Source organism: Periplaneta americana, chromosome 16 (assembly GCF_040183065.1).
Source record: "Periplaneta americana isolate PAMFEO1 chromosome 16, P.americana_PAMFEO1_priV1, whole genome shotgun sequence".
Lineage (NCBI taxonomy): Eukaryota > Metazoa > Arthropoda > Insecta > Blattodea > Blattidae > Periplaneta > Periplaneta americana.
In genome coordinates this window covers 164,123,407-164,137,650 of record NC_091132.1, presented here as the reverse complement: position 1 = coordinate 164,137,650, position 14,244 = coordinate 164,123,407, and the positions used below count along the sequence as shown (strand labels likewise).

Here is a 14,244-nt window from a genome sequence, read left to right as displayed (position 1 = left end):
AATACGAGAAAAATTCGTTCCGGCAACGGGAATCGAACCCAGGACCTCTCAGCTCTACGCGCTGAGTGCTCTTTCCAACTGAGCTATGCCGGAACGAATTTTTCTCGTATTAAATGGTGATAATACACATTGGCTACTTCATAGTAGTCGTGTAATATTAATTTTTCTCGTATTAAATGGTGATAATACACATTGGCTACTTCATAGTAGTCGTGTAATATTCAATGAGGTGGGCGAGACCTCATATATAATGAATATGTGTTGTATTACACAGTATATTTTTATCTTCTATAAAACTCCATAGATCAGAATTCATAATAAGACTATGTAAAAATTGTATGAGCTATAGGGCACCTCTCTGGCACCAACGCTTGAAGACTTACATGTCATCATCATCACCATCATCACCATCATCATCTTTGGCGCTACAGCCCAAAACGGGCCCTGACCTTCTTCATTCCCTCCCTCCAATCTTCTCTATCCCGGGCTCTCACTTCCCAATTCCTACACTTCAATAGCTGCTGACAATCTTCCTAGGTTTTCCTTACAAGTATTTAGTGTAATGGACAGCAGCACAAAATTGCAGGTTACATGGTTTTCAAAATTAATAAGAGAACTACTAGTGAAATAAATCTAAAATGTTGGATTTCTATTTATCTCTAAAGGTACAACTCAGGAACAAGAAATAGTGGTAATTGAAATGAGTCATCAGAGGTCAGACTGCTGGGTTGTTTGTCTTGGAATGAGCCAGTTCTGGCTGGTTTCGCTTTCTTCCTAATTTTTTTTATAATATTTGTCTACAGTACCGAATATATTACACCTGATTTGTTTTGCTTAATTTAATGATGAAATGAAACTTTAAAATATACTCGAGGCATAAATCGATAGTTAATCCCACTGTATATATTTCACGTGAAGTTGTGTGTTAGATATCTCAGGCACCAAATTTGGTTTTGAGTTTATCAGGGACAGTTGGAGGTAGATAGACGGGAATTTTCTTACGGCTTACAGTTATAATTGTTTGTTGATCGGTATATACTCGTAGATAGAATTACACTTCACCGAAAAAAAGAAGTTCTTTCCCTACATGATTGCGGTACAGACACTACTTGATTACGAGATCACTACTTATAAAATTATCTGAGAAATTCTTCTTCAGCCTGGTGTCCGATAAACAAAGGGATTTGAGGCAGATTAGATGAGATTTAGCTGTCGAATTTATCGCATATTGTATCTACTGAGTGGTGTGTCACAAATTTCAAGTCATTTTCAGTTATCGAATTTGCAATTTTATATGTGATCATTAAAATATGTTCATAGTTTTTAAACATTTTCAAGAGTCCTATAGCACACGACTCTGAAGGTTTTTTGACGAAAAATATAGAAAAATGGTCTGAATGTCACCGAGGTGGTACTTTGGAATTTGAAGAATTCATTTAGGACGTTACTTGACTTGAATATGTATTAGAAAAATAGCTAAGAGTCTGAAAGAATTGATCAGTGTACGTCATCTGAAAGTGATTATTTATCAGGTGAAATAAAGAGGTACATACACCACTTCTATGTGAACGCGATTACGAAAACTATATACATGAACGTCATTATCGTTTAAACTAGCACTTAGGTAGTGAAAAGCTTTCAATTCAAGAAATTTTTTTTTTTGGAGATCCAATTGATTGTATGTGCAAGGCATATCAAAAACCTTAACTAACCAAACCTAAGCTGTCACAGATTCGTATATGGAAGATGCAAAGAACTACCTTGGCGCTAGTTTAGTTTAATTTTCTTACGGCGTAACAAACTTATGATCGAAGCTAACCTAACCTTACCTTAGTTTACCTAATTTAACCTAACCCAAACCAAGTTTTGTTATAAATTTCTAGACCAACCTTTGCACTTCTCAAAATCCTGAAATTGCAACACTGTTACTGATAGTACATAGACATTCCACTGTAATCATGGTACAGTTAGAGAGTTCTCTTCAATACACAATAGTTATTTTGTAATTTGTTCTTGAAAACTAAATTGCGCAACTATGTACAATCAAGTAGATAGGCCTGTACTTTCAGTCTGACAAAAGCGGAGGCAGTATGTTTCGTGAAGTAAGCTGAAAATCGATAATTACATTATGCAACAGGCGGGACACAATTTAGATATCTATTTAATTACTGTATATTTAATGTGAAATTTTTGTGATTTTATTTGAAGTTAATCAATGGTAATGTGAAGTATTGTGTTGTTTAGCCTTTCATTTATACATACCTAAAACTTTAAATCAAAATAATACATTGTTTTCGCAATTTATTACTCGCTGTTACATGAGTGAGGGAAAACGGACGGGATGTAATGAACAGGACAGTTTGGGAAATGAAGGATCATGATTAGATAATACCAGATTATATATTTTATGACGATGTACCGAAATACATATGACATTTCCATGCAGAAATTCTGCGTCATAATATAATGAAGAATGAGTGGAACAGAGAAAAATTCTCTCTGGCACCGGGATTTGAACCCGGTTTTCAACTCTACGTTCTGACGCTCTATCCACTAAGCCACGCCGGATTCCCATTCCGATGCCGGACAGTCCTCTCACTTCAAGTTCCACCTCTTAGGTTCCCTGATGAAGAAGGAGTGAGTATGATGATGCAGAATTTCAGCATGGGAATATCATATGCACTTCTGTACATCGCTATAAAATATATGCGAAAAATAATCACTTAACGTGATTTAAGACGGCTCTTATTCCGTCGAATCCCGGCCATTTAGTCGCTCGTAAGAGTGCACCTCTGCACACTGTATGTACATTGTCCCACTGTCACCCATCTGTGATCCAGTGCATGAGGGTTAGCCACTAGAGAGAACTTAAGAGGTGGAACTTAAATTGAGAGGATTCTGTCTGGTGTCGAAATGGGAATCCGGTGTGGTTTAGTGGATAGAGCGTCAGCAGATAGAGCTGCACTCATTCTTCATAATACCAGATTACTTAAATTTAAACATTTCTTACTGGAACATTTTTTTTAGTGATATAATACATTTAATTGTCCCCCGCCGTGGCGTCGTGGTCTAAGGCATCCTGCCTAGGACTCGCGTTACGGAATGCGCTCTGGTTCGAGTCCTCATGGGGGAAGAAATTTTCTCATGAAATTTCGGCCAGTTTATGGGACCGGTGCCCACCCAGCATCGTGATGCACTTGGGGAGCTACGATAGGTAGCAAAATCCGGTTGTGAATGCCAGCCATAACCGCTTGGGGGATCATCGTGCTAACCACACAAGACCTCCGTTCTGGTTGGATGATCATCCACCTCTGCTTCGAAGGCTCATGTCAGTAGATTTACTGGCATGTAAAAGAACTCCTGTGGGACAAAATTCCGGCACATCCGGCGACGCTGATATAACCTCTGCAGTTGCGAGCATCGATAAATAAAACATAACACATTACCTCTGCTTCGAAATGTGGGCGTGAGGCCAGCAGCCGGCTGGTCGGTCTAGGCCCTTCACGGTCTGCAGCGCCACGGATTAATTAAATACGTTTAATTAAACAAAATCATATATTTTATTTATTAGGACCACCGTTAACTCTTTTATTATTCTCTCAGTTTTATCTCTGTTCCCATTCTTTTTAGGACTTCTTACGAAATCCTTCTCGCAAACTGAATAAGTTGGGTTTCAGAAAGGCTACCTACAATTTGTTTAAAATATGTAAAGGACACATCTTGTTCATTAATTTTGAACAAATTTCTACCAGGACTGCTAACAGCAATAATAAACATTAATTTCACTTCTTTATCCTCTAAACTTCCTAAAGATACTACAACATTTTCTCAAACTTACTTTCTCCAACAAACAACTAATAAGTACATTTCTTACTTTATCTATATGTTCCTTATTTTTTTTTTGGCTTTTCCACATTGCTTCCCCATCACAGTCCTCTGAAGAATACTGAATATTAATCCTAGGTTGCATCATCACTTACCACTGCATAGGACATAGTTATATCTTCTAGTCAAGCAGCAAACGTGAAAATAGTCATTTTCTCAATGAATTTATTCCTTTTTCACTGCAGATTAGTTTTCGGGATAGTCAAACTGTAAGATCAAGTCTCCGATGCCCAAGTGACATTTTTTCTCCAATTTTTTTTCTCTCAATCACTTCACAAAGCAATTAATTTTAATTCACAGTTGATCCTGAACATGAAACACATTGTCCTCAGTAAGTCCGTCACTAGACATCGTTGTAGGCGTGTAGTAAGTATTCATCATTACTTTCACATTATTGTATTGATCAAGTCATAGTCCTCAAATACTAATACAATAATATCTTCTTTCCATTCTTTACACACTCCAATCATACACCTTTTCGAAACATACTTTCTTTAATAGCCCTATGCTCCTTTATGGCAAGCCAGGAACTACTTTCACTAGAGCATCAATAGCTACCTAGGTAGACTGTCCATGTAGAAAATGGTGACTTTGAACAGAGTGGTGTATTCAAGAGAAAGGGCAACTAAGAATTCACTAACGTGGAGGTGTAATCCTTAAGAAATTTGTTGTAAAGGTGAAGACCAAGTTGTTGTGATAATTTGGTACTTCAGAAATTAATCAAATAATTTACAAGGATGCATCTATAATGATAATGTACCTCTTGGTGAAATAGGTTTGTTATGTTTTGAATATTCAATAATTGTATAATTCTTGCGACTGTTTTATAGACGTACAGTCTTACTAATAAAAACTCTATATATAGACGTTGAACAGTCTTACACTTATACAATAAGTAGCTCGTTTATAAGTCGTGTGTAAATTCCTCACTAATAATCACTACATACGTCATGTATAACAGTACAACTGTTACAGAGCTACGTCATAGTTTAGTCATTACTTCATTAGAAAGGTAATAGAATATCTGAGGTTCTCTATTGCATTTGGTAGAGCGCTCTAGTATGTCGTTTTAAGTATCGATAATACAACTGGCTCTGATCAATTACCACACTATATTTTGGTCAAAGAGTACAATATTATTCTAATTATTCTGTGCTCTTTGGATTGTTCTTCTATAGTTACAAGGCAACCATCATCATAAAATGACAGTCGATACAAACAGCTGTTAGAGAGGTGGCCATTTTGTCTCTATATACAACGCCTAAACAAGGAGTTTCGTGTATATAACTACTGCAAAGCAATTCCCATGTATAGTTACAGATTTCGCTTATGCATGGTTTATTAGTAACGTTTTCTGTCCCAACTCTGCATAAGTCTTGTATAAAAACTATACACAGTTTATTAGTAAGACCGTTATAGTATAAATTTCCTTCAGGATTGCAGCTACCAAAGAGAGGACTACATCATCAGAATTCGACAGCATTATACTTGAAGAGAATGAGACTATGTGTGAGATTCCTAAGAATTCAGATGCCTTGGAAAAATCTGCACTGCCTCATGAAGATGAGAAGCAATTGGAATTTGGATTGTCTCAAATATATTTCTCGGATTCTGGAAAATTGAGCGGATATTTACGCAAAGACACAGCCAGGAAATATTCCAAATGCGATGTTTGTGGTAAGTGTTTTTCAAGCGCAAGGGACCTAAAAACTCATGAACGCCTGCACACAGGCGACAAACCATTCAAGTGTGATGTTTGTGGCAAGAGTTTCTCGCAAAACAGCAATCTGAAAAGACATATTCGCTTCCATACAGGCGAGAAACCGTTCAAATGTGATGTATGTGAGAAGCTTTTCTCGCAATCTAGTAACTTAAAATCTCATAAACTTCTTCATACAGACGAAAAACCTTTCAATTGTGATATATGTGGCAAATCTTTCGCCTCTTCGTTTCAACTAATATATCATAAACGCTGTCACTCTGGCGAGAAACCTTACAAGTGTGATGTTTGTGGTAAGAGTTTCTCGCGAGCTAAGCTCTTAGAAAGGCATAAACTCGTGCATACCGACGAGAAACCTTTCATGTGCGATATTTGTGGCGATAGATTCTCCCAGTCTAATGACCTTAAGTGTCATGAACGACGGCATACTGGCGAGAAACCTTTCAAGTGTGATACATGTGGCAAGCGTTTCTCGCAATCTAGTAACTTAAAAACTCATAAACTTCTGCATTCAGGCGAGAAACCTTTCAATTGTGATGTTTGTGGCAAATATTTTTCCCGACTGTATGTCCTAAAATGCCATGAACGATTCCACACAGGCGAGAAACCTTTTAAATGCGATATTTGTGGTAAGTGCTTCACGCAGCTAAGTAACTTAAAAACCCACGTACGCCAGCACAAAGGAGTGGCCTTTCGAGTGTAAAGTTTTTTTCTAAGTGTTTCTCTAATATGAGTAGCATAAGATCACATGAACTTCTGCACAAAGGCTAGAAATTTTTCAGATATGATGTTTGTGTTAATTATTTATCGCTGTTACGTACTTTAAAACTCCATTTACGCCGGCATAGGCGTGATATATTTGAAATGTGATTTTTGTGTGTGTGTGTGTGTTTTTTTTTTTTTTCACTGTTACATAACTTAAAATCCAATCTACACCTGTTCACAAGCGTGAAACTTTCGAAAGTAATATTTGTGGTGTTTATTTGAGTCTTGTAACCTAAAAGTTCTTGAACCCGAGAGCAGTGAGGATAAAAATTTCAAATGCGATATTCGTGTTGAGTGATTTTTTAAGGTATTCATTTGTTTATTTTTGTGGAAAATGTTTCTTATATAAAAATTAATAACTTATACTTCTTCAATCAGTAATATTAAAAATGTATATTTATATAAGTTACTTTCTTCTTCTCTGAATCGAATAGTATAAAAAGTCATGAACTCTTACACACTGGCGAGGAAACTTTTCAGTGTAATGGCTGTTAAATGGGTTTGTCTAGTAGGAGTAGCTTAAGTATTCATGCACTCAAACAGATTGGTAACAATGCTTTCTAATGCGGTTTTTGTGGTGTTTCACCTAGACAAGTACCCTAAAAACAACGAACTTCTGTAGGCGATAAGCTTTTCAAATTTGTATCTGTGAAACGCGTTTCTTTAAAAAAAGCTATTTTAAATATGATTTCAAAGATACTCACGAAAAGATTTGGTACTGCGATGACTGTGGGATGTGTTTCCCTCAGTCCTGTAACTTCATGAACCCTAGGACAGGTGAGAAAGCTTATAGGCTTTATCCACAATAACCTGGATCTATGGCGGTATGCACCAATTCTTACAAGACCAACGCTGTTCCACTTGTTTGGATAAAATTCTATAAATTTATTCTATAGAAAAGTATCTCATATACCTAATGACGATAATATTGTATTGAAGAAAGAGATTTGTTATTGCCGCTTAGTAAAAAAGAATAGAAAGAGAAATGTGTTTGAACAATGGTTAGTTTGGCTCGCCTGACATTATTGACAGCTTGCACTAAACCAAGTTAAATGTTATGTCGGTAATAGTCAGTACAATAACTTACAGCTTTGCATTGAAATAAATTGATATTGAATCTTATAATTATCCAGACTCCTTGTATGTAGAGTTAGTACCTAAACTATAGTGTACAGAACAAAATGAAACTTCTCAACGCATTCTGACTTCTTCGCCAGAAGTTACATGACGCAATAATGTTTAAATAAGTCTGTTCACATCTGAAACAAAATCCCGATTGCATTTGGCAGTATGACTTGCTAGAAATTAGTTCATACGAATGTGGTCGTGAGATACAGTAAATAAAATGAGTTTACTGAAGTGCCTAAAACAAAAGCAGTGTGGTAAATCTGAAAATAATAGTGCGGAAGTTCAGTGATAAAGCCAAAGCGAAATGAAAAGACCTGACCACAGTGGAAAGTGCAGTAGATAGGCCCTACCTCTAAAAGCTCTGCAATAAATTGTTAACGTATTCTTCCAATGACACCCCTCTTTTGCCTCCTTGTTAGATCTCAAATCAGTGGAATTATTTTAGTGCTGGGTCATTCAATGCAAAAATGTATGTTATTGAACCATGATGTCTCAAAATTTAAAAAATATTGTAGTAGGTTATTTTGTATGTTCTAAATATGAATTTCAAGCAATACTATATTTACATCTTTCATAGTTTGGCAGCAATCAGAATTTAAATTGTTGATTTAACAAAGAACACGGTTTCGTTCATTGAAGTTTTCTTACTATGTAATGGAAGATGGAAAAGTGATTTTAATGCAATTCGAAAAGGGAGAGCCTTGTTTATAAATGCCCTTCAAATGAAAAAAAAAAAAAAAAAGTATATATTTTTTAAATAGTTACCCATGGTAAAATAATTTTAGAAAGTATAGAACACAAACTGTAATTCATTTTCTCAGACGAGAGAACATGTCTTTAATTCTTTAGGGTATTTTGATTTCACTGTTAAAATTTCAGAATGCTGACTTAAATAACATGCCAGTTTTTAATAAAAATAACTCACCGGAACAAAGGAGCTCTCCAAGTAGGCTCTCCCGTCATACAGAATGTTGTGCGATCAAGGTCAAGGAGACGTACATTTGAGATTACTCATCGTTATGAAGTCTCGCGAATGCTGCGACCGCCACACATAGCAAGCGATTTTCAACCGTCGGAACAAAAATTAATAATTTTATTAATTTAATTATTCACAGGTTTTTTTGCATAAAGTCATAAAACTTAGGAGATGGATTAGGACTAAGGTTTTATATAATACAAATGAAATTCGCATGAAATTAATTTGTTGCATTCGAATATAAAACTTTCTTTTCTTCAATGAGGTGTTTTTATGAGCATGCCTTAGTATTATTCGGATTAGTCTTTAAGGAATTAAAATGCGGTTATTCAGGTTTAGAATGGCGTGACACTTCATATAGGGTGTCTACAATATTTTAAATGATGGATGATATGTAACTGCCACCCGTTTTTCAGTCATCCGTATGACTAATATATTAATGATATGGTGGTCATAGTTGGCAGTTTAATTTATTTTCATAATAATATTACATTAAAAGCCCCAAAAAATTCATGACATCAGTGGCATATTCTTAAAATTTTGTGTGGAATGACCCTGCTGAGAATCCATGGATCATCATTCATGAATATAACCTAGGAGGCAAGATGTGTTAAGAAGCAAATTTTATTCCTAACAAGTCTGAGGAACTTCAAATATCGCAGGACTGTGTGCAGAGAAAGATAAATTGCGAAAATGTTAAGAAAGCTCAAAAGCAAAATCTGAGGAAAAAATTTGTGAACATAAACTAAGTAAATCACACATATCTGCATCAGAAATAGTTGAATTGAGCAAAAATCAACACTTAGAAGGAGCTGAATCACTGCTCGTGTTTTTGGAACAGTTACAAAATTGCTAAATATCAGAGAACTTACACTGATATGCAGTAGGCTATATGCCAGTAGATATACATCTTCAATCACTTAATGGCTCAATATAGGAAGAATCCTTGAGATATTTCTTTTGCACAGACATTAGATCTCATATCGCTTAAAGCATGCATCAAAGGATCGTCAAATACTTTATAGAAAATCAACGAAAAATTTTAATACTTGTATCTACCACACTAATCAAAGGATTGTCAAATACTTTATAGAAAACAAACGAAAAATGTAATACTTGAATCTACCACTTACTTACTTACTTACAAATGACTTTTAAGGAACCCGAAGGTTCATTGTCACCCTCACATAAGCCCGCCATCGGTCCCTATCCTGTGCAAGATTTATCCAGTCTCTATCATCATATCCCACCTCCCTCAAATCCATTTTAATATTATCCTCCCATCTACGTCTCGGCCTCCCCAAAGGTCTTTTTCCCTCCGGTCTCCCAACTAACACTCTATATGCATTTCTGGATTCGCCCATACGTGCTACATGCCCTGCCCATCTCAAACATCTCGATTTAATGTTCCTAATTATGTCAGGTGAAGAATACAATGTGTGCAGTTCTGCGTTGTGTAACTTTCTCCATTCTCCTGTAACTTCATCCCGCTTAGCCCCAAATATTTTCCTTATCGTAGGGATTCGTAACAAGCTGTTTTTTTACGGTGATGGGTTGTTAGCCCTTCGCCCAACCCCCAAGCTGGAGGACCACCCCTTATCGGCTGTCCACGATGCACCATGTCGTGGTGATAGGGACCCACAATACATGGACTTGAATCTACTACACTAATCAAAACAGAGACACTGGTTGTGTGTTTAAAATTTTTTATATAGGACACTGATAGGTGTCAAACTATGTTTTTAGCTATGATTGAACTCGTGAGAGCAAAAGCTTCCAGTATAATTACTGCCCTTCTTGAAAAACTCAGTTTGTTCAGAATGAGTGAAGAATATTTAAAAGAATGTCCCATAAACTAGCTGTTAATGATTCTATCAGAGAAATCCATGAAATAAAATTACTTTCGGATATTTTTAGAAAAAACTATATGATCAATGCATTTAATCTCCTGAGAGCCAAAGAGAACTGAACACTGGTGCGAAAAGTTTAGGACAACGAATTTTGCATATTGTTAAAATTTTCACAATTTGGTGGATTTCATCAACTGAAAAAACTCTGCAGGCTGTATGGGAAAATTTTGAGAGTTTCCATTTTGATAAGGCTCAGAATGATGTTACAAGAGATCAGAAAGAAAAAGCTAAATATTCTGGTTTACGAAATTGTTTGGCAAGTTTAACTTTTTAGAAAATTTGAGAATAATGCTTGATGCACTGACAGAATTAATTGATTTTTCATGTTATCTTCAAAGGAGGGAAATGACACTGCTAAGAACAGATAAACTGATAAAAAGATCTATTTCAGGATTTAATCGCTGTAGCAAAATCCAGGCCTATTGATAGCTAAGAGTATGACTAAATTAAGTAAATTCAAATATGTGCGTTTGTCATGATTCAATAAAATACAAGACATCAATGCAGGAAAGTTGTCCAGGAGTCTTGCTATCAATTTAGAATCAAGATTATTAACTACTCATCTCACAGAGGAACGAATGATAAATAGTGGTAACTATAACGTTCTTCTCTGTCACTCAACTGTGTTAAATCATTCGAATAGCCTGAGAGGCTAGATAATATTGAGAAGAATGGTAGTACACCTCTGTAATTAACTATAATCTCAGATAACAGGACAATTATTAGACTTCCCGGGGTGTACAAAGACTATAGAAATTATGAAAGAAAGCCAGATGGTCTATTGTCTCTTCTTTGTGCTTCAGACAATATTGCTGTATCAACAGCTGAGTGTGAAAGGTCATTTAGATTCCAATAAGAAACACTCTTTTGATGGAACATATAGCTAATTTGAAGTTCATCAATTTAACTGGACCTCCTCTTTCTTCCGAATTCGACCCACTGCAATATGTGAAATCCTGGCTGTCAACTGGGAGGCGTTCAACAGAACTCTCCTCTCGTAAAAGAAAAGTTACTGCAGAACAATATCCCTTCGAGTCAGTCTAGAAAATTTTAAAGGGTTAGGTAAGTACCGGTTGTTATAATTTTCCAAATAAAGCCCGCTTGATATGGTTCTACAGGTCTAATTTGGTGCATTAAATTTCAGTGCAGATTAACACCTCCAGTTGAGTATGCTATTAAGTAAAATAGTATTATTTACGATAGTGCAGCTGTATTAAATTAGAGAGAGCGGCATATTTGTGTAAAAAAGAAAAATTGTAACAATACATAGTCTCCTCTGTCAATTATTTTTTTTAACGTAAACTATGTATCACAGCTGCCTTGATCACTTCATCCTGCACATGCATTCAAATTCAAAAGAATTTGCAATATTATCACTAGAGTTGAGCTTAAACGATATTTCCAAGTATCTGTGACAACTGTGACTGTGACAATTAAATATCTGTGACTTTTATCTGTGATTTAGTCACACCGATATTTTATATCGATAAGTAAGCACAATATGCATGATATGCATCGATATTTTGTCACACCGATAAAAGTTAACAGGAAATATTGAAGAGCAGTGCATGGGGTGCAATGTGAATACGAATTTTTTATACACGCCACACATCAGTGGTGTATATGGGAAAATGCAACAAATAAGTTATGTACATGTACCATTAACAAATAAATACTAAGCTAACTCAACAGAAACATGTAAAAAGTTGACCTCATATACCAAGAGGTTATATCGTAGTTGATTGTAGATATAATTTTTTTATGTAGTTGGGTATGGAGAAATTCAGGTTATGTGATTATCCTAATCGTTTTAAAAATTGATCCTGCATTAACATTATAATATTGAGTCAGAATAAAAATTAACGAAACATCAGTATTCCGAAAAACAATGAAAAATAATTACAAAACAAAACTGTTGTTCATACAGGATTTTACACAAGATAAAGTATTGGTAACAATGGTATTATTACTATTTAAATCCTGTAGTCATTATATAATTTATAATAAGATGGTGAAACTAGCGCTGAATTAGTTTCGGCGAATTCGGATGTGAAAATCGTTGCATTTATAAGGATTTTTTTTTTTTTTTTTTTTTTTTTTTTTTTTTTTTTTTTTTTTGTGGAGAGAGAGTTCCTCGGGTAAAACTAGCGCTGAGGTAGTTTAGGTGATTTCGGAAGTGAAAATCGTTGAATTTGATTTTTTGTGGAGATGCAGTTGATCGTATATCCATGGCATAACAAAGCCTAAACTAACCAAACCTAACCTGTCACAGATTCGTATATGCAAGGTGTATATGCGGAGTACGAAGGGAACTACCTCAACGCTAGTTTAGTCGTTGATCCTATATGTCTAGGCATAATAAAAGCTTAAACCAACCAAACCTGACCTGTCACAGATTCGTATATGCAAGGTTATAAGGGGAATACGAAGGGAACTAGCTCAAGGTTAGTTTAGCGAAATAAGTTGCCCATCATATTTGCCAGTTTTGTCTCGTTCGGTTTTAATTGAGTGGAAAATACTTACAAATTAATATAAATTGACAGTAAGCTTAATATGAAAATGTGAAGATCTCGGGGAATACATAAAATAGTTATAAAACATACAGTGAATCACTAAATTATTCGGACAATGCCCATATATTACAAAATAATATAGCCACATTTGTAAAAAGTATTAATAAAGAATTTTAAGTGAACTGTTGGAAAGTTTACTTTTCAAAGATAATACATAGTGGGTTTAATGTATATTTTTACTTTGATTAGGAAGCAGTAATGGGATTCGAACCCATATACGCCATAATGTGACATCAACATAATTTTTCGGACACTAATCAGAGACCACAGGTAAGTTATCTGCAATCTATAGAATAATGTAGTCAGATACACGAATAGTCAGTAACAGTGTGTGCCTTCAGTAGCTCAGTATTGTGTAGTGGACAGAAACAAATGGGGGGTAGAGGAAAAGACAGTATGTTCGAGCAGCGTCAGTCAGTGGTCTTCCACCATGCAAGGGGAAAATCTTATCTATACATAGCTGATATACTACAGATGAAGAAAAGCACAGTGGCGGATATTGTTTAGCTATATTCAGAGATGAAGACAGACGTGAATCGTATCCTCGCTCAGGACGTCCAAGGACATTTTCCATGCGAGAAGAAGCAATAATAGTAAGGAAGGAAAAAAAAATCCTAGATTAAGTGCTCCAAGAATTGCTTCTGAGGTCAATGAAGAATTGGGAAACAAGTCTATCCCGAGACTATTAGAACACTTCTCACGGGAAACCATTTTCATGGCCGGGTGGCAAGAAACCAGCCCTACATCAACAAAAGAAACAAGAGTAAAAGACTACTGTTCGCAAAAAGTACCTAGAAAAGGATCAGGATTGGTGGAATCGAATTATCCTTACAGACGAGAGTAAATTTAATATCAGCGAATCAGATGGCCAGATTACAATATGGCGAAGACCCGATGAAGAGCTTAGAGAGCAAAATATGCAAGCAACAGTTAAGCATGATGTCGGCAGTGCAATGGTATAGGGGTGTATGTCCGCAAGCGGAGTTGGAAATCTAGTGTTCATTGACGGAAAAATGGACAAGTATTCATACTTTCTACTCCCGAAGGATAATCTACAACAAAGTGCGGAAAAAATGAGGATTCATGACCGGTTCGCATTCTACCAAGATAGTGACTACAAGCATACGTCCTGTATTGTACAACTCTGGTCGCTGTACCACTGCCCCAAGGTACTCCATCCTCCTCCGCACTCTCCAGACATGAATGTGATTGAACATTTATGGGACAGGTTGGAAAAACACGCGAGGAAACCTCCAATAAAATGAAAACAATATCTTAAGGAGAGGC

General features: G+C 35.8%; 1 protein-coding gene and 1 long non-coding RNA gene across 2 annotated transcripts in view; one reads left to right on the top strand and one right to left on the bottom strand.

Annotated features, from left to right (window-relative positions):
- The window catches only part of LOC138691745 (uncharacterized), a 400,261-nt gene that overhangs the window by 211,441 nt on the left and 174,576 nt on the right, over positions 1 to 14,244 (bottom strand). The gene's annotated exons all lie outside the window — the stretch shown is intronic.
- LOC138691736 (zinc finger protein 235-like) lies at positions 5,065 to 7,097 on the top strand. Its single transcript, XM_069814046.1, has one exon. It carries the CDS (start codon positions 5,391 to 5,393, stop codon positions 6,306 to 6,308), a length of 918 nt encoding a protein of 305 aa, XP_069670147.1. The 5' UTR covers positions 5,065 to 5,390; the 3' UTR covers positions 6,309 to 7,097.

Bases quoted from the DNA above. Each gene is read 5' to 3' on its own strand.
- LOC138691736 (XM_069814046.1), top strand. From the start codon at position 5,391: ATGTGTGAGATTCCTAAGAATTCAGATGCCTTGGAAAAATCTGCACTG.